The following is a 24,241-nucleotide window of genomic DNA, read 5'->3' as shown; positions in this document are numbered from 1 at the left end:
GGCTGTGTTTGCGTAGAAGCGTACTGCCAGACTGGTTCACTTCATCATCAGCCTTCGCATTGAGAGTCTGCATCATGCGGCATAGCGGTCACGTGATGCGGGGGTGTACGGTTTCGCGTCCAACGTGGACGCCATCGGGGAGTGGGCCTAACTTTCGAGAGCTGCGAGTGGTGGTCCAACGAAACAGCTGTCACAAGCTTCAGCTGCAGCTCTGACGGCAGACACCGACCTGCGACCCTGACCCGAGCATAACATTTCAAAGCGTTGACCGCATTGACTCTTCCCCCCGGATTGAGCTTGCACGAGGCCGAAGCAAGATGTCCCGCTCCGGCTACGACGCCGTTGTCGACGTCGACGACGAGGTGCGTCTCCCTCGCATTATCTTCACCCGCATCCCCCCTCCCTTCCCCCTTTGAACCGCCATTCATACACTTAAGTTGCATACTGACTCCCGGGCAGGGCGACCTGGGCCACACAGACCTCCAAGACGACCTCGAATTCCACAACTCCAACTTCTCCGACCCGACCGGCGCCGGCGCCGGCTCCCGACCACATAAATCCTCCTCCTCCCCGCCGGGCCTGCTGCCCCTCCCCGCCACAGCCACCTCCTCGTCCCACGCGGGAGGAGGAGGAGGCGCGGCGGGGAGCAAGCGCTTCCTCTGGACGCTGTCCTTCTACGCGCAGTTCTTCGACGTCGACACGTCGGCCGTGCTGCACCGCGCCTGGGCGGCGCTGTACCCGCGCGCCAACTTCCTCGACGTGCTGGAGGGCAACCCGGACCTGTACGGGCCGTTCTGGATCGCCACGACCGTCGTGCTGATCTTGTTCCTTGGCGGCACCATCAGTGATTATCTGGCGCGGGAGGGGAGGGGGCAGTTCGCGTATGATTTTACGTTGTTGAGTGGTGAGTTCTGCTCCTTTTTTTATTGTGCTTCTTCTTCTTCTTCTGGTTTGGTTTTGGTGATGCTGACGATGAACGCGACGATGGCTAGGCGCGGCCGGCCTGATCTACGGCTACACGTTCGTGATCCCCGTGGTGCTGTTCCTCGCGCTGCGCTACTTCGGCTCCGAGAGCGCCAACCTGCTCGAGTGCTGGGCGCTGTACGGCTACGGCAACCTGATCTGGATCCCCGTGGCGCTCATCAGCTGGTCGCCGATCGCGATCCTCAACTGGGTCTTCGTCGGCCTCGGCTTCGGCCTGTCGGTCGCCTTCCTCCTGCGCAACATGTACCCCGTGCTGAGCGCCACCGACCGCCAGACCAGCAAGGTGCTGCTGGTCCTGGTGGTGGCGCTGCACCTCGGGCTGGCGATCGCCATCAAGGTGCTCTTCTTTGCGCATGGCAGCCCGGCGCTCAAGGACAAGCCGGATGATATCAGGCTGGATCCCGACCGGCTCTTCTAGTCAGGTGGTAGTGGAAAGAAGGAAACCGGGGAAGGGAAAAGGTGCGGGGAGGGAATGGGTGGGTGCATACCCTGTTTTTTCGACTTGTAGCATGCAAACTGTAACTATCCCAAGGCATCTCGGCGTTCGACAAGGTATTTTTCTTCAATGTACAATTGGACGGGCCCATACATATACCCCCTACTACTCCAAACACTGTATGTCACCACATCCCACCACGACCACCAGGTTACCGCTCCACCTTACCCCCCCGCTCGGACCAGTCCAGCCAGCTGCCGGGGTACTCGCCGACGTTGGTCCAGCCGGCCTCCTTGGCCAGGCCCGCGGCCGCGCGGCTGCGCACGCCGGAGCGGCAGTAGAAGACCACCTCGGCGTCGGGCGGCGGCCGCGGGTAGCCGAACCGGTCCTCGAACTCGTCGGCGGGGATGTGGAAGCTGTCCGGCGCCGACGTCACGGGGATGTTGAGCGCGCCCGGGATGCGCCCCGTCTGCTCCAGCTCGTGCGGTTCGCGGACGTCTGTAGGTTGGGTGCGTGTGTGTGTGTATGTGAATTAGCGAGGGTCGGGTGCAGCGGCGGGGGCAGATGTGGACATTACATACCGATGATGACTGTCGAGCGGTTGGGGCTGTTTGTGACCTTCTGGACCTATGTGCGTGCCGGTCAGCTGGGGTTTGACATCATTTTGCGCTGGGAGCTGAAGAGAAAGGAGAGAAAGGCATACGGCCTCAAAGTCCCAGATCTTGGGCGGCTTGCCCTCGGCATCGGCGGAATAGGCCCTCCTCGTCGGCGCCAATTGGCGGGCGGCGTTGGACTTGCGGAGCGGCGGAGATGTCTGGCTGGTGCAGAACGTAGAGGACTGCTGGGGCACCCGCACCCTCTTGAATTGGGCGTGGTGGTGGAATCGTCGCAACGAAAGCTGCGCCGCGGCCTGGATGCGCGCCGGAGCTGCGATCCTTGCCGAGGGCGTAGGGGCATGTACGAGGTTTACGACAGCTCGTCTGGATGCCATGGTTTGCCGCTTCTCCGATGTTGCTGTTTGTTGCGGGGGGGTGCGAAATACCTGATTCGACAAAACGGGCAGACTCACGGATTCAGCTCCGATGTACATAAAGAGTGGGAGCTTGGTAAGCATCCCGAGATCCGCAAACGGGGCCGAAGGCGGAAGTCGCCATGCCCGGCGGTTTGCCCCACACACACGTCACTGCGTGCCGCCAGCACATTGGATTGGAGACCGGACACGCATTTGCACGGAACATGCCGCCAAACTGCGGCACAGCCTAACAACGCCAGAGGCAGTGTAGTTTCCTGAAAGCACCAATTATACGATACAGCCCAGTGCTGACGTTGGGGGCGAGTTTGCCAAGTTGGTTGCCTGGTGCCGGTTTGGGGCCCAATAAAGTCCATAAAGTATCCGTACTTAAGATGGAAGGGACCTCTCGCCGGATTACTTCGTCCACCTCCATGCTTCGTCACTTCATCCCAACGAACTGCCGCCAGCGAACTGCCATCGACTGCGGGCCGCTCCTTGCGTTGGCTGACCGCGTCGCTGTGGCACCGCTTCGTTTCTCTAACTGGGAATAAAGAGAGACATCACTCACAAGCTCGAGTCATCAGCCCAGCCGGTAGTTACAAGACCGGGCCATTTCCCTCGTCCGACCTGGGCACCGTCGCGCTGTGCTTCACATCTCATTTCATCAACTACCATCCCATGTACGAATCTAGCTATGTACAGACTAAAGATTACAAAAGTGCGTATAAGTGTCGCTTAGCCCGGTCACCGCTTTCTCCTGCCGAGCATTAAGGCCCAAGAGCCTGCAAGGTCGTGAGCTTTCCACCAGGCAAGTGGTAGATCGTCGGGCCCCCTCAGCGGGCCGGCCGTCCTCTTCCTCACGCTTCATCACAGTTAACCGACCCTTCTACGGTGTATCAAACCCCCGGCGCTCCGGTCTTCTATCTTACCGCGCCACATCCCCCATCTGGTCTCTACCACTTCCGCTCCTCAAACGTCAACGGGCAATCGTCCTGCTTTCAGTCAGCACCCATGACCTCCGAACATACTCATATCTCTTAAGTTTTGTTTCGGACTTACCATAGGGAAGATGGTGGCGAACACCTTGATCTCTTCCGACTTTGGAGTCGGGTGGTGCTTCCAGTCGAGCAGCAACGACGCCTTTCCGATCATCAAGACGAGATTCAGCTGGGCGTATTGCTGCCCAAGGCAGTAGTGCGGTCCGGTTCCGAACACGAGGTAGTTCTTCATGCCCTTGACCTCGGCATCGCCCGAGTAGTACCGCTCAGGGTTGAATTCGTCGGGGTTCTCGTACACCTCGGGGTCGTGCAGAGCCATGTATGTGGTGGGAACAATCATTGAGCCTGTTATGTATCAGCAGGGATCCCAATCACGACGATGCCTCCACATCCAACTTTCACTTTTTTCCTTTTTTTTCTTTTTTTTTTTTTTTTTTCACTCACCCTTTGGAGCAGTATACGTCTCGGTGATGGGGAACGGCTTCTTGGCCACATAGGGAATCATGAGGACGGGTGGGCGGTAGCGCAGCAGCTCGCGGACGACGGCCCGGGTATACGCCATGGACTCGAGCTGGTTCATATCAACGGCCGCATGGATGTCGCCGTTGCGGACCTTCAGGTTCTCCTCGCGCACGCGGTCCAGGACATCGGGGCGCTGGGCCATGATCTGGAAGAGCCAAGTCGCGGCGCTGCTCGTCGCGTCCTGCGAGGCGAACAGGAAGGTGAAGACGGTCTGCGAGATCTCATAGTCGGTGAAGTCGCGGAGCATGTGCGCCGGCTTCTCCAGCCCCTCGGTCGACAGGCCCTTCTCCTCGGCCTCGCGCCACCTCTTGGACTGGATCATCTGGAGGATCCAGGCATCCATAATGCAGGTGGGCTGGCCGCCAGCAGCCATGCGCGCCTTGCTTTTCGCGGCGCACCGGGCGAACTCGGCCAGCACCATGTCGGCCGCCTTCTTGCCGTACCACGTCTTGGTGAAGGGGATGATGATGGGGAAGTTGACCAGCTCGAGAGCAGCCGTGATGAGGTAATAGTCGTCGGCGATCTTCTTGACGGCCTCGTCCGAGATGTAGTGCCCGACGAAGGTGCGGCACGAGACGGCCGTGATGACCTCGCGGAGGGGCTTCATGAAGGGGACCGGCTTGCCGCCGGCCTGCTTGGTGATCTCGACGAAGGTTTTGAAGTACTGGTTGTACACCTCCTCCTGCCCGGGCAGGTAGATCTCGAGGGCGCGGCGGGTGAACAAGCCGTTCAGGCCCTTGCGGAACTCAACGTGCGCCTTGCCGTCCAGGAACACCCAGTTGTCGTCACCGAGCAGCTTGTGGGCGACGTCAACGACGCAAGGCTTGACATAGTCGGGCGAGTTGAGAACCTTGCGCGACATGTCACGGGTCGAGGCGATCACGACGAACCTGAGCATCCGACGCGTCAGCTTATGGGTGGATGCCGCTTTGTTCTCCCCTCGGCCGGGCGCAGCGCAAAGGCAAAACCTACTTGTGGAAGACGGAAACGCAGCTGAGCGGCCCGCTCATCCACTTCGCGTAGTACTCCTCGAACTTGGGATTCATCGACTGGAGAAACGGTCCGATGAACGGCATCTTCCATGCCGGGCCAGCGATCGATCCCTTGTTCCAGAGGTAGCAGACTGGCGGAGAGGGCAAAACCAAACAGGTCAGCGCAATTCGCCAGGAAGTGTTGGAGCATCCAAACTTACACTGATCGTACGCGACCAGTGCTGCGAGGACCGTCATGACAATGGTCCAAGCGCTCGCGTTGGAGACATAGTCCACGACATACTCGAGCTGCGGCGCGACGCTGGCGGCACCGAACTTGACGCTCGCCAGGGGCGAGGTGGTCGCATTGGCAGCCATTGCGTGCCCCGTCTCCTCGACAGAGCCGAGCTAGTGCGTTAAAGAACCGTTCACACCAGAGAGGACGGGTTGAAGCGAACGAGGCTCGAGGAAGGCGCCGCTGGAGCAGCACACACACCTGGCGACACTCTGGTGAAAGTTGGGGAGGAGGTGAGAAAGGGAGGGCCGGAAGACTGCGGAGTTAAACCCGCACGCAGCATGCAACAGAAAACTGAAGTTGTCGAGGCTGCAGATTGGGAAGGGGAGGAAAGTTTGACCCCTGTTCAAGGTCGGTAGCTTCCCGTGGGGCGCGCCAAACCTTCTTTGCTGTGCCTTTTATGAGGACTGGCAAAATACCAGCTGGTCTATCACCGAGAAGGTCACCACTGTTTATATGACTCGGTTTTTACGCAGAATATACGAGAGCCAGGAAGTCGAACGGCATTAAAACTTGGTTGTATCCACAGTTCAAGCAGTTTTGTACTCCAAATCGCACCTGATTGACATCTGGACCGTCCTGCTGACGTGCTCTCGCTCGGGAAGCAAAGGGTTCTTTGGTAAGTTCCCGTGTACCTTCGCTTAGGGAAGCAATGCATCCTCGCCTGTTGATCTGTGATCTGACCATAGTGGGCAGGTGGGGTTTAACTGATCTGACCAATCACAAGCTCAGGAATACGAAAACGAGTCGCTCGGCCCAGTTATCAAGCACGATCGCGGAAGCTCGGAGGGAACCGTTCTGCCCGTGCCGCCAGTGAAACAAAGGTGGGCAACGGAATAATATCCTCTTTCGCTCTTTCGGCCTTCAAGTGGCTTGCATTTCCAGAGCTCAGTCAACCTACCCAGTACACTATAGTCACTAACAATGCGCTAGTGATAGTGATCATTCGTTTCATCAAAGGGAATCAGCTAGGTATTTCCGCCTGCCGATCTCGGGGAAAGCTCTCCAAACTCGAGTCGCATCTTGGGTCGCGTTGAGCATCCGTGCCACCAGCGAGTTCTGTTGGACGAAAATCCTCTCCGTGGATTCGGAGTACAAGAGATCATTCTTGGGTTCGCCAGCAAATGGAGGTCACTTGCCCAGAGTGAGCAACACATGTTCAACAACATTTGCATTGTTGGCTGTCTGGACACCATTGTCTTTTCCACCATCTCCGGATGCTGGAGGGGAGCTTGAGATATGAGCCGTGCTCCTGGGTAGGCGGTGAGCAGCTTTAGTCAAAGGAGGGCATGCGACCAGTTGGGAGCTTGGACCCTCAACCCGGTGTAACAAGGGTCATAGCACCACAATTTCCCTGCGGTTTGACTGTTGAATGAACGCAGAACGGATTGAAACGTTCTTCGAGGAAGAGGAAAGTCCCAACAACTCTCCGTTTTCTCTCCGGACGTCCTGCGTAAGCCCGGTAGAACAACAGATTCACTGCGATGAGGAAGGGAACAAGCACAGCCGACTTCCGGCTCGGGTCCGCGATGCAACCGTCAAGCAACTCGGATCGGTTCTCCGACGCAATCCAGTCCGATGGCCTCACTCAACCCTTGTGTTTGCTTGGAGGCTTGGCAAGCTCATGCCCTTTCTGCCCCGCACCTGCACCCCCACACTCTGCGAGCCTCTCACGTCACGAGCCCACGGAGCCAGAATCACTTCCGTCAGGAGCGTCGTTGTGTTGTGCAGCCAAGAATTAGTTTCGTAAGCAGCAAACACTGCAAACCCGAGCATCCAATGGGACAAGGCGACAGTCGTTTCCTATTGCCCTGGTTCCATGTTCGAGAAGCCTGGCCGAAGGAAGTGACTCAGGCGCCCACGGCCTCGCACTGAGGCATCAGGACGTGCTTCGTCATGTTTGTGAATGCAACTCTCATAATGGGCGTATTATACTAAATTAGTATGGCGGCATCAAGATCATCCGACTTGGCATAGACAACAGCTACGTGACGAATGTCTCAATATCGTCATCAAGTGGAAAGCAAGACTTGGGACGGGTTCATCGTCAAGCTCTCACGGGGCCCGGTTGCTCGCCGGAGATTTTTCGATGCCAACGAAGACAGTGTGAGAGATCAGAATAATCTGCCACAGATAGCAGCATTGAGCAAAGCAACTACCTCAAAGCGTGTCAGACAAACGGTACTGTAACTTTCTGTAAGCTGTCGCGCCCTTTGGATGACCCTGCCGGTCTCAAAATCCCTCGAGCTTTGAACTTGAACAAGGCTCAGCAGCCCGTTCCTGGTCATCCACCGCCTTCCCAGCCGCCAATGCAAGCAAGTCGACTCACTTGAGGAACACACGCGGCTCTGCTGTGCCTAGCCAGCCAAGCAGAGACTAGCTATCCGGGTTGTGTCCACTCTTATGCACGCCCTGTGTTGACGTAGGCTTGCCAAGTCTAGGTACGCAGCCCACGAGCTCTTCTCTCGGCACCAAACAAGCTTGTTCGAGACCCAGGCTTACGACAAACTCCCAGGTTGTGCCTTTCCCATCTTTTTCTTTGACTGCAACGTGACTCACCCCGGCCAAGGAAGACTCAGAAAACGCGCTTTTTCCCTTTTTTTTCTAAGTTGTAACGCCCTTGTCACTTCCTACGTACGCGTGGATAGCTCGTCCGCACCTCCAGCTCGGATTACGACCGGACTGGCGCGGCTTTACGACGCTGGGTTCGGTTGGGGCTGGGTTGCTAAACGCAACAGCGTTAGGCGCTGGGCTTGCCAAGCGCAACAGCGTTCGGGGCAATGGTTTGCTGACGCGCAGTCAGCAAGAAGCTGGGCGGGACTGCTTGGGCGAGGCTGGCAAGGGGAGGAGGGAACACGATGATGTACACAAAGATTTACTTAGGTATATAAAGCGGCCGGAGGGGCCTGCCTCAGGATGTTCGGCTTCAGCATCATCCTCCAGTCAGCCAGACAACCAGGCAGATAAAGAAGAAGACGCAGCCGCCTCAGACATCCGTCTGCAGCCATTGAGACATCCGGGTCATTTGTTCGACTAGACCAGACCAGACCAGACCCTACTGCCCCAGACAGCCTTGACCACAGGGCCAGAAGTTACGCGCCAACACCGTGACCAGCACAAACAACAACCACCAGCCAGCACCTTCTCCCAATCATCACGATGTCGTCTCAACGTACGCCCGCCGACCATTGCCCTCTCCCATCCTCCTCCCAATCCTCACCCCCACCAAACAAACCCAGAAACTAACCTCCCCCTTTTCCTTCTTTCTCAGCGCACACCAACTCCTCCTCCTCCTCCAACAACAACAGCAGCAGCAGCAGCAGCATGCGCCAGGACGCAGCGGACGGCGCGTCCCTAGCAAGCACCAGCACCGCCTTCTCGCTCTCCAGCCGCATCAGCCTGCTGAAGGAGCGCCTGCACCACGGGCCGCCATCCACCGCTCCGTCCTCGTCCTCTCCGTCCTCATCCTCCTCGTCGTCGTCATCACCGACCAAGAAGGAGAGCGACGGGACAAACAGCGCCGCTGCTGCCGCCGCGCAGCAGCAGCAGGTGCTGCGCAACCAGGTCCGGATGGGCATATAAACTGCCTGCCAGCCAGCCAGTGCCAGCCACTCAGGTTATTCATTCAGTCATTCGTTGGACGAGTCATGCGGTGGATGGGACGGGATGGATGGATGGATGGACGGCGGAATGTTGTTGTTGAAAGGACACATTCCCACGGGTGGTGCATTGCCACCCGACCTGGCCTATCAAGTCCGGGCCGGGGTGACAGCACAAAGTGCCGTGCCGTGGAGCGAGCCGTCTGCTCGCAGGCTGGCCTAGGTAGGTAGCGCGGGAGGGAAGCGGAGGATCGAAGGCGCAGACTAACGGTGGGCACGGCCTTGCTAAATAGAGAGTGGTGGTGTGGTCCCCGAGAAGGGGGGAGGGCCGTGCCGCGGGAGGGGTGGAAGGTACCGGGTTGAATGGATTTGGTTTGGCGTTGGGGGTTGGCGGGGATGGTGAGTTGGCGTCGGGAAATGGCGCTGAGAGTTGGGATGGCCAGCGGTTGGATGCTTGCACTTCGCTTTCGGTTGGTTCTGAGCAGGGGAGGTTAGGAAACCAGTCTTGCGGAGACGGACGACAAAAAAGGGGGTTGTTTGGATTCGGCGTGGAAAAGAGAAGGCGTACAAAAATATCTTGAATAATTGATGACTGCAGTCCACCGAGTAGTTCCCGCATGGTCGCACTCGTTTCACCCTCGACAGATCAAAACGTCTCGTCCAGTATATCCTTGTTCATCTGGACCATTGTCGGGCTGTACTCGGACGGGTTCTCCAGGTCCTCGCCCGCAGTGAGGAGGATGTCGCCGACGATGCGCTTGCTCGCCTCGCGCGCTAGCACCACGTTAGCCTCTCTCTCTACACAAACACGCGCGCATGTGCCGAGACTGCTGTACCTGGCGTCTGCAGCAACTTGGACGGCGGCAGCGCGAACTGGATGGTCTTGGGCGGGCTCATGCCGCCAAAGTCATCGCTGTCGCTCTCCCAGGTGATCTCGTCGGCGTACTTCGTCGCCTCCCCCTCCTGCCGCTGCTTCCCGCCGAACACATCCCTGGTCTTGCGCGCCGTCGCCGGCGTCTGCACGCTCACGCCGGGCGTCCTCGGCGCTGCCGCCGCCGCAGCCGCAGCCGCGGCGGCTTTCCCCCTGTACGCCGCGCGCATGGGGGACATGAAGGCGGCGCTCCGCAGCTGCGGCACGGCCATCTCGGGGCTCGAGGTCGGCGAGTCCTCCCATATTGGCCGCGTCTGCTGCTTTTCCTTGCCCTTGTTGCCCGGCGTCGCGAGCTTGTCGATCTTCCACCTGAGGGGCGAGATGCCCGCGGCGGATTTGTGCGGCGTAGCCATGATGCGGTAGTTCTTGTCAAGCATGCGGTGCAGGATCGGATCCTTGTTCTTCCCCTTCCCAGGGATTGCATCATCGTCGTCGTCATCGGCGGTGCCCAGGCCGCCGGCATCAAGCGATGCCCGCGGTGTCATGGACATGTCCGGGAGGCGCGCAGTGCGCTGCTGGAAGAGGAGCTCCGTATCCTCCTCTTCCTCTCCGGCCGCACCCTGTTGTCCTTGCGTTCTGCTGTCTCCGCTCTTGTTGTTGTCGTACTCGCGCTTGAGTGCTTCGAACGGCGAGGAGAGGCCGGCGAACTGCGGGCGGGAAGAAAGGGTCTTGGTGGCAGGAAGGCGTGGGGTACTACCCGTGAGGTCGCCGTCGTTGTCACCAAGCACCGACTCCTCCTGGCGGCCGCTGCCGGGACCATGGTAAATGGCGGTCGACTCGCTGGTGCTGTCGTCATGGTCGTGGCGCCCGGCGCTGCGGGGCCGGGGCGTGTAATCGGCGGTCGTTTCGTTGTGAACCGTGCTTTCCTCTTCGGTCGTCATCGCTGTGCTCTCCTCGCCACCGGCTAGCTCTTCGTATCCGGACAGGGAAACATTGGCGGAGGCCTCGAAGAATTGCTTCCAGAACTGCGAGCGGGGGGGATCATCAGCAATAATAGTATCGTCTGCAGAGCGCAAAATATGCCGACCTTGGTGGCCTCCCACACGGAGCGCGAGTGCTCGCCATACTGCTCAACAAGTGGCAGGATGCTAGTCGTGACAATACGGTGCGCTTTGCTGAAGTTGTGGTCGATTTCTAGGCACATGTCAGCGGCCTTGCCCACAGAAGAGATCTGAACGGTGTGGTAATTCGGACCTTGCAGCGTGAGGGTGATGGATTGCTCGAGTTTCTCAAGCTCTTCGGTGAGCGTGAGATTTCTCGGTGCCGAAGGGCCGGGGCGAGACATGTTGGGCGGTTGCTGTGTGTTTACGGAATTGTCAACAATGCGATGTCAGGGGGGAAGCTCAGGCCCAGGTTCAGGCGCGGTATAGCTGCGCGACTGCGGGGTCCTGTTTTGGTGGGGTTGTCGACGCACTCAGCGCCTGGATAGAGCTACAACTACACGATACAGCGTAGAAAGCCGCAGCAAGGCCAATTGGCGGTGCAAGCCAACCGGCTCTTTCGTCTACAGTATGTGGGTATCGCTAAACTAATTACTGCGGTATAGGCCGTGAAAAGTGCCAATCTGCAAGTAACGGACGCTCACCGTCCGCGTCCTCGGCCTCTCCCGCGGCCCCTCCCTCTGCCAGCTCCTCGGCCTCTGGCGCCTCCCCTGCCACCCCTGGCAGGAGCTGGTGCGCCCGCTTCCTCTTCTTCCTCCTCCTCCTCCTCACCGCCGGACTCCTCTTCCTCGGCGCTTTCCTCCTCTGAGGGGGACTCCTCCTTGGCCTTGCGTGCTCTACTAGAGGTACGCTTCGTGCCTCGTCCCCCTCTGCCTGTCTTCCTCGTCGGACTTGCCGCCGGTGGCGTCTGCGCCTCGTTCTCGGTGTCCTCCACAGTACTACTGCGGGTCCTCGACTCGCGAGCGCCTCGCTTCCGCTTCTTGGCTCCGCCGGCTGGCGCATTCGGATCCCACTGGGCTGGGCTGGTGGGCGCCTCGCTAGGGCGCGCGCGCGCTCTCTCCATCATCAGTGTGCCGAACTCGTCCCACGGTAGGCCGAAATCGATGTACCGCCTCGGCTGGCCTTCCTCCTCCGGCGGATCCATGTTATTTTCCCGCTCGTCGACGGCCTCGAGGTTGTAGAACTCGGCCAGCTTGGTCCAGATGCCCGGCACCCGCGTGTGCGGCCACGTGTCGGGGTCGAAGCCGTGATTCCGTAGGTGCTCGCTAATGGCTAGCATCCGGAAGTGCTTGTGCATGCCTGCGCGGAGCAATCGGTTAGCGGCTGCCGGCCGGCAAGGGGTGTCTGAGGGTAAGTCGCTGCCTACCTGCCGGCTTCCACCTGATGACGCCCTTGAACAGGGACGCTATTTGATCGTCCGTCCAGGGGTCTGTCAGTGGTTTCGGCGGCGGTGGGGGCGCCGGCGCGGGAGCAGGAGCGGGAGTTGGCGCGGTTGGTGTTTGGGCTGGCGTGTCGACGTCCATGGCATCTTCGTCCCGGGCTGTCGCCGCCGACGAAGGCGTCGCGACAGCCTGGGTGCCCGCCCGCCCGCCTCTCTTCTTGGGTGGCATGCCGAGAAGATCGCGTCAACGCACAAGCATAGTCAATAGATCGGGGAATGGTGAAAATTAGCCCGATCCGTCGCGTGGCGCCGCGGCGTGGATTGTGGGATGAGGGAAGCTGAGGAACTTGGTTGCCGCTGCGAGCCGCGCATGCTGTAGAAAGCGCGGCTGGAGCGAGCTCAGCGTGCACCTTGGCGGTTCGCGGCAGGCAATGCAGCCATGGGTGCAAAATCGCAGAAGGGAGCTGCTTTACTGGGTTAGGGTTGACTATGTCAGCAATCACCCCAAGAACGAGACTCATCAACATTTCCCAGGCAGCACACGCAACCAACGTTGTCCTGTTTACGGAGTACTTAGTGACGAGCGACAAGCTCCCGGCGATACGCGCCGCAACGTTTCCATGGACCCGCATTGCTCTGGAAAGTTCTGCGCACTCCCATGAACATGGAAGACGCAGAAGATGCCTCGGATCTCTTCAATCCTTGGCGACCGTCGGACTGGCTGGACCGGCCCGGCGATGGCATCGGAATCGGCATCGGCGTTGGCATCGGCGTGGCCAAACAAGCGACGCCGAACCCTCTGTTCACGCTCCATGTGCCTGATACAGCAGCCAGTCTGGAGACACACCATGGCTTGATTGGAACTGGGGAGATCCGGGCTCTCAGCGGGATCCGGGATGACAGCCACGCCTTCTTCAAGTTGCCGTCTCTCCTGCGGGAGCTGGCTGACCAAGAACGAGAAGCCAAGCCTCAGACAAAGCCCGCAGCCGAGAAGGCTCAAGTCGATCCTGAGCCCAAAGCGTCGTCCTCTTTGGACGGCGATGATGAAGAATTGTGGCTCTCGCAGTCCAATGATGCGGAGCGTCCCTGTGAGCACAGGACCTGGGAGAGCTTTGAGCAGGGGCACCAAGGGCCGCGCTCGCCAACTTTCATCACTGAGGCCGGTCCCGCAGCCTTCGATGCTCTATTGGTAGCCAGCCAAGACACACATGACGCCCGCCCAGATGTGTTGGACGCCGCTGTCTACTGTGCGTTCCTGCGGTCGCTCGCCCTTGGAAGGAGCTCCCGCCTTTTCTCGTGGGACCCTGGCAAGAACTCGTTTGTCAAGACGGCACCGCACCTCAGAGTCTCCGGCCTGTCTCTGGATCTGATCCAGGCGATCGATAGCCAGTGCCTGTGCTGTGGGAATTCCGCCAGGCTCCTCCAAACGTTCGCCGACGCGACGACGTACTCTGCCGCCGCCTCTCCCACGAGGGTCGCCCTCGCAGGGATCGTCGACCGCCTCGTGACGGCTGTCCGCTCTGAACTCAGCGACCACAGCCGCGATGTCAGGTCGATCCTGCAGCTGCAGTCTGTCGTTCAGCCCGCCTGTTCAGTCCTGTCCTACTTCAGAGAACTCGTCAAGAAGCTCAGCGAGCAGACATCCGACGAGGGGATCCTGTCATGTTTGTTTCAGGAAGCCCAAGCCTCGGAGTACCGGGACGAGCTCCTGAGGGACCTTACGCGAGAGGTGCTCCGGATGTTGTCCAAGCCATGGACCGATTTTGTCGAGGAGTGGCTCGGTCTCAAGGCCGAAGAAGGCATCGCCATGAACAAGGACGGCCCGGGTAAAGGCTTCATTCGGGTTGCTGACAAAATGTGGATCGATGACCGAGGGTTTGAGCTCGAGGAGGCCGACTATTTCCTCGATGAAGACAAAGTGCCCGCCTTCGTCACCGACGATATGGCCCAGACTATCTTTGAGACTGGCCGAAACCTCCGGTTTCTACGCGAATATCACCCCGAGCATCCGCTCACGAAGCCGGACGTGGTGTGCCGGATGACGCCGCCGAAACTGGCGTGGGAGTTTGACTGGGACGCCATATCGAAGCTCGAGGCGAGCGCCAACCGATACCGGGACGCAGTGTCCCGTGCGATCCAGGGCATGCTGCCGGAAGCAGAACCGGAGACGAACTTGTCGTCGCCTATCAACGGCCTGAAGCCTGGTCCTGTCGAACTCCGATATTTTGGGAAGGACGACGCCGAGGTAGAGGCGAACATCATCGCTTCGATGCAGCAGTTAGACCAGCCGCTGGAGGACCGTAGGCCACAGGACGAGCTCACACGTCTTCTCTACGAGCGGCTATACCGCACAGAGGCCGTGCCACTCGACTCGGGCATCCTCTCCCCCCATTGGGACCTAGTGCCATTGCTGTCCTTCGGCCCAGTGATCGAAGCACAGGCGAGCCTAGTAAACCAAGAGTGCATGAAGTTGCTCTTCAGCTCTCACCACTTGCGCATTCACATCGACCTCCTTCGGCAATATTTCTTACTTGGGAACGGCCTGCTCTGCAGCCGCCTTTCCCACGCGCTGTTCGATCCAAGCCTCCACACGGCAGAGCGCCGAGCCGGCGTCGCCCTCGGCGGCGGCGTGATGGGGCTCCGTCTCGGCGGCCGTCAGACCTGGCCGCCAACCAGTTCCGAGCTGCGCCTGGCCCTGATGGGCGTCCTGTCCGAGTGCTACGAACCGCCGCTGCGGCCGGACCAGACTACGCCCTCGCACGGTGCTGCCAAATCCGATCTGCCAGGCGACCTCAGCTTCGCCGTGCGCGACCTCTCGCCCGAGGAGATCGACCGCTGCATGGACCCGGACTCGCTCGAGGCCCTCGACTTCCTGCGCCTCTCGTACACGCCGCCCGCCCCGCTCCGCCCGGCCCTGCCGCCCACCCTCCTGCTCAGGTACGACCGTGTCTTCAGGCTGCTGCTGCGCGTGCTGCGCATGCTCTACGTCGCCAATGAGCTGTTGGTCACCACCACCACCGCCGCCGCCGCCGCCGCCGCAACGGGCGGGAGCGGGAGCGGGAGCGAAAGTACGGCTTCCGCCGCGCGCTTCCGCTTCGAAGCCCGCCACTTCATCCGCCAGGTGGCCGCCTACTTCTTCGACGTGGGCATCGGCGCGCCGTGGCGCCGCTTCGAGCGCTGGCTCGACGCGGTCGAGGCCGAGTGCGTGAACCCGTCGTCCGGCTCTGCGTACCGCGCTAGTCGCACTGGTCCTACTTCTACTACTACTGCTACTACTACTGCTGCTGCTCCTGTTCCTACTCCTCCCGCGCCTCCTGCTCCTACAACGACGACAGCGAAGCGGGCGTGCCCCACCCCGGCGGCGCTGCACGCCCGCCACGAGCAGACGCTCGACGAGATCATGGCCGCGCTGCTGCTGCGGCGGCGCCAGGCGCCCGTGCTGCGCCTGCTGGAGGAGACCTTCGCGGTCGTGCTGCGGTTCGCGAGGCTGTCGGCGCGTAGGGGCGTGGAGTCCACGAGCGCGAGCGCGAGCGCGGGCTGCGAGGGTGCCGGTGGGGGAGGAGGAGAGGCTGGGGAGCAGCGGCGCGAGACGGAGGAGGAGCTGTACGCGCTGTTCAGGAAGAAGGTCGAGGTGTTTCTTACCGTGTGCAGGGGCCTCGGCGAGAAGATGGGTGCCGGCGCGGGAGGGGGGAGGACTGCTGGGAGCGGTGGGGGCGGCGCCGTGGCCAATCCGGTTGAGCAGCTGGTGGTGATGGTGGATATGTCGGGGTTTTATTCTGGCAAGAGGGGTGGTGTTTGAACTTGGTGCTAGTGGTGTTTTTTGTAGTTGATACCCTGATATCAGTAGGACGGGATCGGTTCTGGAAGACATGTTTGGCGTTGACGGTCTGTAGAACAACGCTTGTCTGGGGGTGGAAGGTGCCTGCGCTCGTTGATGCGACTGATGAGGGCGGTCGTGTTGGCAACTGAGCAGGTTCTCTTGTTGTCGATTGTATGTTGCATGAGCTACCTCACTGGATACAAGTCTGGGCATTGAACACCAGCCGTCTGCTTCCGTCCCTTAGGGCCAGTGAATGCGTGTCAATGTGCTGCGACGCGTGTCACTAGCTGACAACCACTTAGATCATGTGTATACTTCGACGGCACGCCCACATCCCAGCCGTTCGGCCCTCGATCATCCCTCGTTGTCTACAAACTCGTTTCGCGGTCTTTTCGACACAAAAGCGCTTCTGTTGCTGCGGATTCATTCTGCCTCCAAGTTGCACTGCTGGTTCGGTGCTCTGCCGACGCTTGGAGTGGCGTTTGACGGGGAGACCCGGGAAGGGGGTTCCAGGTCTGGATCAGTTTGGTCTTGCTTCCGATGCCCCTCTGTAAAAATGTTTGCATCCTTACACAGTTCCCTTCTCCATCTTATTGCCGGTCGGCGCTGACTCCTTGACCCTACACAGTACCACGTCGGAAAGTCGGTTTCAGCTCCAGTGCTGATGACGATGAGCTGTCGAGTCCGCGTCATCGCCTTACGAGTCAGATTAGGGGTACGCCGTAAACGTTGTTCATGCCTGGGACATTGGGAATTGGTATTTCCGGATGTCTTTTCGAACAGAATCTTTTTCGAATTCTAGAGTGTAGTGTGATACTGAGAGAATGCCTGGGATCGATGAGTCCCTGAGGCGGGAGCCATGGTCCAGGATGCTTGACACATTACGGACTCGGAGCTCTTCTGTGTAGGTCCATCACATCACGCCACAGAGAACATGATATTCCGTTTTTTCATGACCTCCTTATTGCTCTAACAACACTCGCGGGCTCTAAGCTACCACAGCACTCTGTTGCAGAGCGAGGATGTCCTCACACGGCTTCAGGGGATGCCTGGACAGAGAACTGCAGACGAGGCTTGGACTCGCGGGTGCAGTCCGTCGCCTTTCCATCCAAATGATGCTCATTGACGCCCGGATAGCCTCGCACTTGCTGCACTGGTTGGTCGTGGGGACACTCCGGGCAAAAGGGCCGGTTGAGTCCATCTCGGTTCTCCAGAACTACCTACACAGTAACAGTTGCTTCCTACGAACCTCGGCTGATTGAGAATTTCTCATTATCGCCCGCCAGCACATTGTTGCGTACATCTCGTGCTTTCGCCTCTTTTATTGCTTCATTATTCCTCCATTGTGTAGAGTGACAGGAGATCAAGTGACTAGAGTTTCAGGGGTGTTCCCTGAGCTATGGGCACGCTAGTAAAACGGAAGAAGACTGCGGAAAATGAAGCATTTCCAGCCTGGCCAGGGAAGTGCGCCGACGAGCGAATCTCGATGCATGACGCAGCAACAGCTCAAAATCAGGGGCCGGCGCAACTCCGCCAACTGCCGAGTTTCCACGAGTCGTTTCAATTCGCCGTTAGCGTGTCTCGGGCGATGGTGAGCGGCGGTGAGCGGCGGTGAGCAACAATTTTGCCTCTTTTCCGGCCGAGATTGGCGATTGAAACTGCCGCTTACTCATGCTTGCTTGGGCACGCGCGAAGGGAGAAAAAAGTGTGCTCGGTTTCGGCACACTCTCATCGGCCTTTCTTTCGCAGAGTGTCGTTACCAGACTCGCGCGAATGTGGCAAACCCTGCTGGGAAACGGGCCGATGCGCTCTGTCCGGAAAAGTTATCTGGTAACGTGTAACTACCTTACAGAGTAAGGTATGGTCAATACAAGGCATAAATCATTAGTGTGCTCGTAACTACTCCGAATAGCAGGAACGTCTAACGCTAAAGGGATATAACAAACTCTCAGCTGCCGACATACATAGCTCCCAAAATACCGGAGACCGCCGAAAGAGGCTGGGCAACCTGTGCCGCGGATGAAGACACCGACTCAACACAGCAGTTCCTGTTCGTTCCTTTCGCCTTCCATTTTGCCGCAGTCATGCGTGTTGAGAAAGGACGATCACGCTAGTTATGCCGAGGTCAACCGTCGGCCGGGATGACGGTTATGACCATCCGCATTGGTGCGGTTGAGCAACATCAACGGATTACTGATAGTGTAGGTTTGACAATGCTCGAGTTCCCTTTTGCGGCAAACTGCGTGGGATGACGGAAGAAACATTGGTGACATTGGTGTGCGAAATCTCGCAGGCAGGATGGACCACTGCTCAGATCTCGCGTTAATGTTACACAATCATTGCTCAGAAAAATGTCCGAAAACAGGAAAACGAGGGTGGGGGTCACCAAACCCTTGCTCGCAAGCGCAGCGAGCCGGCATGCCTTGTCGGCGAAGGGAGCCCTTCCTTCCCCTGAACTTCGAGGTTGCCGTTCCATGCCGGAGAATGGGCACCTGCACCTTCCTGGTCGTTGGGCAATACCAAGGCGGCGCATATTTCCGCACACGGTCATGACTGCCCGTGTACGCGTTTTCAACGAAGCTCTCAACAGAGGCAGACCGTGTTTCAATGCCGATGAACGTTGCCGGAGATCCCGGAGAGCATGGGCTGATGGGCTGATGTTGCTGACCAGCCCGTCTACTTCTTACTGCATGGTGTTCTGTGATGTCCAGGTAGCGCTGACAACATGGAAAGGGCAATATCCTGGTATTGGCAATTGATCGGGGCTGATGCTCGAAGATCGTTCTCGACGCCGGCAGGTTTTTCTGTCATTCTGACGCCGACCAGTTCCAGGTTCCCGCCCTGCCGCGTATCCTTGCCCAGTCAGAGGCTGGGGAGGTCGTGCATGCCTGGGACAACCGCATGCCAGCCAGGACCGAGGTCAGTGTATGTACAAGTGCATAGGCTGTTTCGGGCGATCCAATACACTAGGCAAACACTGGATTGCGGAGAAATCTACGGCCCGAGTCTGAGCAAAGTGTTCAGTGTTCTGTCAGAACGGGCATAATAAGGGAAGTTGATAGAGTTTGCACGTTTTTCCTTCACAGTCCAGGTGACAAGATGGTGACAAGACCGCTTGGGAAGGCGAGCGCCAAGCATTGGGCGGATTCGTTCCGCCAAGCTCCGCCAGACCGAGGTTGGCGCGCTACAACACGCCGAGAACCAAACAAACCAGGCACAGCCAGATCCCAGCGGCGATCGTCAGACACACCACAGACGCCAGGCGGTTTGCCCTTCTGGGAAGTACCGCCGGCCTCTGGCGCTTTCGCTACCGGGGAAGTGTTTGGTCGGAGGACACCGAAACGAGGCGTGGCAGGGTTCCATTCCCACTGGAACGGAAGTAGCCCGGCTCCCACTCCATCCGGACGAGGCCGGGGAAATCAAGGGCGGAATTTCTCGAGCAAGGGGAGGAAAGTGAAGAGCACGACTGCAACCTGAGGGATGATGAGCACGACCCGAATCAGATACAGGGCCGGGCGTCGTTTCAAGAGGTCGTGATAATGCCAAGGAACCGTTCGCTTCCCTCTCCTTCTGTAGGAGATGGGTCTGCTCTTTCGGAGATGAGCCACTGCGTCTGGCAGGGGGGTGCCCACGCTTCTCAGTCGGCCCGTGGTGCCTCGAGCCGAGAACCTCAAGAGACGTACAGATAGTGGCCTTCAGCCTGTACAGCTAAGGTACGTTTGTACAGTACCAGGCTAAATGTATCGCATCTCGGTTTAGATAGTATATGGTAACAATTGCTCAGGCATGAGAAATTTCTGGGAGTTCTTGACAGGTTTGACAGGTTAGTCGTGTAGTTATGGCGCTAAGCATATGCACGTAACTGCGACTTGGCATCACGCTATGGGCATGCCATGTAGTCTGAAGCTCAATGAGGCTTTACACTAGTTCTCCTCGCTGCGGTGTAAATTACTGTGGCGTTTCTTCCACTTGTGCATCGTGATTCTTGATCGGGTGGACTGTTCCAAGCATGATTCGGAGCGCGCCACAGGTTCCCTGTTGCCACTCGCTGAAATCGGACAGATGTCAAAGCTCACCTTCCAGTCGAATGCGAGTTGAGGACAGCGCGGCAGCTGATTCAATGGGGGCGTAGTGCTGACTGTGCCGCGCCATTGATAATCACACGCAAGAGTACTCCGTACCACAGTATTCCGAAAAGCCCCTTGTGCACTGCATACCTAAGTAAGGTACCTGCTCTGTAAGTCGCGTGCCAGAAGCCAAGCTTCCAAGTCCGTCGGTCCGAGCTGCTGGCGCGATAGTCCCGATTCGCCCTCACTATGAAGGTAAGGTAGTTCCAGCTTGCTGCTAATCATCATCGTATGAAGTAAATGGTTTCCAATTATGGATCCCGTTTAGACATGGTTCTCCAAGAAATTGAAATTGTTGGTGTTTATGCACAACATGCATCGTAGACAAGAACGGTGAAAGAGCCGCAGACGATTGGTTTAAGTACTGTGAAATTACACTAGTATGTAAAGTTCCTAGCGCAGTAATGTCAGTCCTCTGAGAACTGGCTTTAACCTTTTGCATCTGAGTAGGACACCAGGCGAGTTGCGGTGAGAGCGTGCCTGTTGCCCGAGGTTGATTCGGTTAAGTTATACGGAAGTACTGCGTGCCCGTGTACTGCGAAACGTAGCTGAGAAGGTACCGACTTACCCAAAGTAAGCGGTAACTAGCGCCGTCGGATGCTGGACCTGCATTCCTGCATCTTACAGGAATCGGTTAACATATTCTTAGCTTAGAGCTCCGTCATCAACTCTCGGACTCGGTCACTGGTGATCCAAACGGAGGTTCTACGTGCTCTGTCTCTGGGCAGTTACCTGTAATAGTTAATTATATCGTAGCCTCCCCAGCGTGGATAAGGAGGTTGCACAGGAGCGCTTCCCGCTGTGGATCCCAAGACAACTGTGTTCAGTACTCAGGTGCTTGCTCAGACACTGCCCTGTTTTCAATAACCTATATAGTCTAGGTTGTCACCAAGCAGGACACGGCGACTTACACAGTTCTTCATGTGTAGTCCTGTGTACCAAGTGCGCGGATGCCCGCCCATATCCCTCCGATTACGGACGGATCCGGCGCGGTGATGTGCATCGTCCACGACTCAAGGATGTTGGTCAGAAAGAATCCCTGCTGCTTCGGCTTGGATTTTCAAGGACTGCCGAGACTACTCGTGTGCACTACTGTGTAGTGTAGTGTGCACACCACACTAGCGTACGGATTAGTGTACGGAATAAACCGTAAACATTACTAAGAGTTGCCCCACACGCTGCGCAGACACTACCGTCCCATCGGGCCATCGGGCGAAGATGACGACAATTCGGTCGCCGCTCGGGCTCTTTGTTGTGATGTGGAAGCGAGCAAACTACTGGAACCTTGACCAGCGTAGTGTATGATACCTGTAGGGTACATCTACACAATGCCACGCTAACGGGCGCGTACACGACAGACGGCGATGTATTTGTCATTTGGCCGCGGCCTCGGCCTAGCTCCCGGCGATATCGGCCGTCTTCAAATGAATTGTTCGTGAAACGGGTATTATTGGAGCTTCTGCATACGCTGGACGTGGAGAGCAACTCAGTTGCGTGGAATCCTCCGTCTGTCTGGCGCGTTGTGCCGAGTCGCAAGCCGTCGTGGATTTCACACTGGCTCCTTGCGCGTCCGCCACGCGACCAGTGGAGCGGTGCCGTCGCACTTCCACATGGCGGCGGATGAAAGTGGTTCCCTTCAAGGGTCAAGTGGAGCGGTGGGCGATCCAAGATTGAGGCTCTGGGAGGGGCCTATCGTGAACCCACTCCTGCGGGTTTGTGCGACTTACTACGCCATAAAAAACTCGGAGTTATGAGAGGGGCGTCTTCTGGAAGGCCCGGAGCTCCACCGACCCCTGACGTCGGAAGGAAATATCAAGGTCGCAGGCCGCTGCCCTCAGGGCCTGGAGACAACCGCGACATTTCTTCACAACTTGTGCCCGGCGCCTCCAGGCGGTAGTTTGCCAAGGATGTGACGGGTTCCCTCCGGCCGAGAAGACCTCGAACACAGGGAAATTACGCCAGACCTGCCCACCCTGCCACGTCGCGCGCAACGAGTCAGGTCAGGCATGGAAACACCAGCGTGCAGGTCACCTGCCAAATCCAACCCGCGACGGCCGGCACGCATCGGATGCTGCATTTTGCTCTGCTAGTGGTCGGAGGAATGTCGGCAAGCGCAGGCGGCATGGTTGCCTCCGCCAGGAATGCCCTTGTTCAGGCCTTCCAGACCGAGACTGGCTTCATTCGGAAGGTTTGCTGTACAGAGATAGGCGCTCAATGGCGCCCAACCTCGCTGGCGCAGCGAATCCCCCGCTCGGCGTCGGCGGCATCAGGGTTTTATCAACTTGCACTGCCTTCGCTGAAAATTACCTGTCGTGGTATCTTTGGGAAGTTAGTGTGCAAGTATTCCGTAGTTAATGGCGCTTCGGCGGGGTGGCTCGTGTGCTGATCGACCGAAGTTTTGGCTGAATGTTTAATCTGCAGGACGGAAAGAATTGGGCTTGCTGTCAAAGCCGGGCAAAATCCGTCGCTCCACCACCCTTTTCCGATGTGGCGCTCGTGGAACCGGCTTGGGGGTAAGAGCTTAAAGAGAGGGTCCCAGGCTCATCTGGCATCTCTGCCTTGGGCTCCGCCGCAAAGGTGATGCTCGTCGTTGACCAGGGGCAGGCACTCATGGGAGAACTTACTGTGGTAGCTTCCTGTGAGTGAACTCGGCGACGATCTGCTCTGCACATTCTTCCTCCCGCGTCAAGGCGGCTGCATCTCAAGTTTCTGTTCCGGATGATGGCAATCCAGCGCCATCGTTGCATCACCTGGCAACAGGTTCTATCCGTGTGTTATGCATGTATTACATATCAACGGCTCTGCGTACGCCGGATACAACTCGCAATCACATGTTTCATGACGTTCCAGCTCGGAGCGGTCTTACTGGACATGGTCCCTTTCCTCCCTCCCTCCGAGTACTGCTACAAGCACCGAGTACGGCCCGACGGAACAATGAGCACCGTAGGTATGGCGTATGTGCCCTGAGGGTCACCGCTGGACGGGGGAAACCGTCTCGGCAAATCACCGCGGTCTTGTTGGCCACTCCTGTCGTGGATTGCCCAAGTACTGTATTTAACAGGCGTCCAACTCACCCTATATGTTAGGTGTGGCGAGTGCCGCTTGGGTAGCCATTGGGAAGTTTGAAGGGCTTGATGAGGACATCCTCGCGCGAGCGATGCCGGAAGCGGTCACCAACCAGAGCGGCGAGGAAAAGTTGCTAACGTGATCTGCAATTTTTGAGCCTGACGCGAGGTGCGCACTTTATATCCTACCTGGGCAGACCTCCCTTGCCCGGAAACAGGAAGGAGATGCTGTAATTTTCCCCGTTCAGTCGGTAAAAAACGGATAGCGTTCGTGACTGCGCAGGTACCTCTTGCCTTCGTTGGTCTGAGTGCCTGGGTGGTCCAAGCGCCCAGCCACCTGGCATTTTTGTGGTTCCTCTCCCTCCACTTTCCCTTCCCAACTCTCCTTGCTTTTTTACCCACCTTCTTCCGCTTTCGCGTGTGCCCCATCTTTTTCCAAACTCGCAACACCAGTCCCCTCCACGCAGCCAGTGTCGTTGTAAGCGCTGCGGACGAGACCCGAGAAGAAGTCGGAGGCTGAAGACTTTCCGGTCGTGCAACTATACGGCTTCGCATTGCTTTTCTCGAGTTGTGCACCGGGCAATAACCGGTCGCCACGGACAGCAAGCCCGACTGGCATTTTTCCCACGTACCAGTTCGTGGGACCCTAGGGGTCCACCTACTAACCAGACGGTTGCCCGCACCGCGAACTGCATACCCACCCGCCTGCCCGCCACCCACTCGCCATCAGCCAGTCCTCGCAGCGGCCCCCCAAAAATAATAAAGAGGAACGCACAGCACCAAAAAGGTGGTGGTCCCCACACCGACTTTCCACTCGAACCTCCCCATTTCTCTCCACTTCGCACGTCTCTGCTGTGAGCCTCATTTTCCCGCTTTGGGGTTGTGCTCCACTTTGAGCACGTCGCGCATCTCAACAACATCAAGGTCGCGACTGCGCGCCCCGCAACACTAAGGCGGAGCATCGCATCGCGTCGCATTCTGATTGAGATCAATTCGTTCGCGCGTCGCTGGATCGCGGGGCACAGTCGGAAACCCGCAGCGCGATCGGTTGATTTGACCGCCTTTCTGAGACGCGCATCGGTTGTTTCGACGTCTTCGAGGCCCTCGACACCGCTTACTCGCGCCGCGTGTCCCGTCCTCGACAGCAGCACACAAAGCC

The 24,241-nt window shown here is 58.3% G+C and overlaps 6 protein-coding genes across 6 annotated transcripts; 2 read left to right on the top strand and 4 right to left on the bottom strand.

Moving 5' to 3' along the window:
* Positions 1–209: 209 nt before the first annotated feature.
* On the top strand, positions 210–1,402 carry THITE_2075765 (uncharacterized protein; the record flags this gene model as incomplete). The annotated part of the gene is made up of 3 exons (XM_003653302.1): positions 210–362; positions 460–904; positions 993–1,402. The coding sequence occupies exons 1-3, from the start codon at positions 318–320 to the stop codon at positions 1,400–1,402; spliced, it is 900 nt and encodes a 299-aa protein (XP_003653350.1). The 5' UTR covers positions 210–317.
* Positions 1,403–1,631: 229 nt separating this feature from the next.
* On the bottom strand, positions 1,632–2,417 carry THITE_2095739 (uncharacterized protein; the record flags this gene model as incomplete). Its single annotated transcript, XM_003653301.1, has 3 exons — positions 2,124–2,417; positions 2,002–2,047; positions 1,632–1,918 (listed from the first exon to the last, which is right to left on the bottom strand). Exons 1-3 carry the CDS (start codon positions 2,409–2,411, stop codon positions 1,632–1,634), a joined length of 621 nt encoding a protein of 206 aa, XP_003653349.1. The 5' UTR covers positions 2,412–2,417.
* A 663-nt stretch (positions 2,418–3,080) lies between these two features.
* THITE_128412 (C-22 sterol desaturase) lies at positions 3,081–5,301 on the bottom strand (the record flags this gene model as incomplete). The annotated part of the gene is made up of 5 exons (XM_003653300.1): positions 3,081–3,424; positions 3,492–3,775; positions 3,875–4,842; positions 4,925–5,075; positions 5,145–5,301. The coding sequence occupies 5 exons, from the start codon at positions 5,299–5,301 to the stop codon at positions 3,386–3,388; spliced, it is 1,599 nt and encodes a 532-aa protein (XP_003653348.1). The 3' UTR covers positions 3,081–3,385.
* A 3,828-nt stretch (positions 5,302–9,129) lies between these two features.
* Positions 9,130–11,066, bottom strand: THITE_2115692 (uncharacterized protein). The gene is made up of 4 exons (XM_003653299.1): positions 10,943–11,066; positions 10,776–10,882; positions 9,654–10,713; positions 9,130–9,591 (listed from the first exon to the last, which is right to left on the bottom strand). The coding sequence occupies exons 1-4, from the start codon at positions 11,031–11,033 to the stop codon at positions 9,464–9,466; spliced, it is 1,386 nt and encodes a 461-aa protein (XP_003653347.1). The 5' UTR covers positions 11,034–11,066; the 3' UTR covers positions 9,130–9,463.
* A 24-nt stretch (positions 11,067–11,090) lies between these two features.
* On the bottom strand, positions 11,091–12,480 carry THITE_2115691 (uncharacterized protein). Its single transcript, XM_003653298.1, has 2 exons — positions 12,056–12,480; positions 11,091–11,988 (listed from the first exon to the last, which is right to left on the bottom strand). Exons 1-2 carry the CDS (start codon positions 12,297–12,299, stop codon positions 11,330–11,332), a joined length of 903 nt encoding a protein of 300 aa, XP_003653346.1. The 5' UTR covers positions 12,300–12,480; the 3' UTR covers positions 11,091–11,329.
* A 130-nt stretch (positions 12,481–12,610) lies between these two features.
* THITE_2115689 (uncharacterized protein) lies at positions 12,611–16,006 on the top strand. The gene has a single exon (XM_003653297.1). The coding sequence runs from the start codon at positions 12,735–12,737 to the stop codon at positions 15,867–15,869; it is 3,135 nt and encodes a 1,044-aa protein (XP_003653345.1). The 5' UTR covers positions 12,611–12,734; the 3' UTR covers positions 15,870–16,006.
* The last annotated feature ends 8,235 nt before the right edge of the window (positions 16,007–24,241 follow it).

This window comes from Thermothielavioides terrestris, chromosome 2, assembly GCF_000226115.1.
Source record: "Thermothielavioides terrestris NRRL 8126 chromosome 2, complete sequence".
Classification (NCBI taxonomy): Eukaryota; Fungi; Ascomycota; class Sordariomycetes; order Sordariales; family Chaetomiaceae; genus Thermothielavioides; species Thermothielavioides terrestris.
Note: the sequence above shows the minus strand (reverse complement) of the source record. Positions and strands in the feature narration are given on the sequence as shown.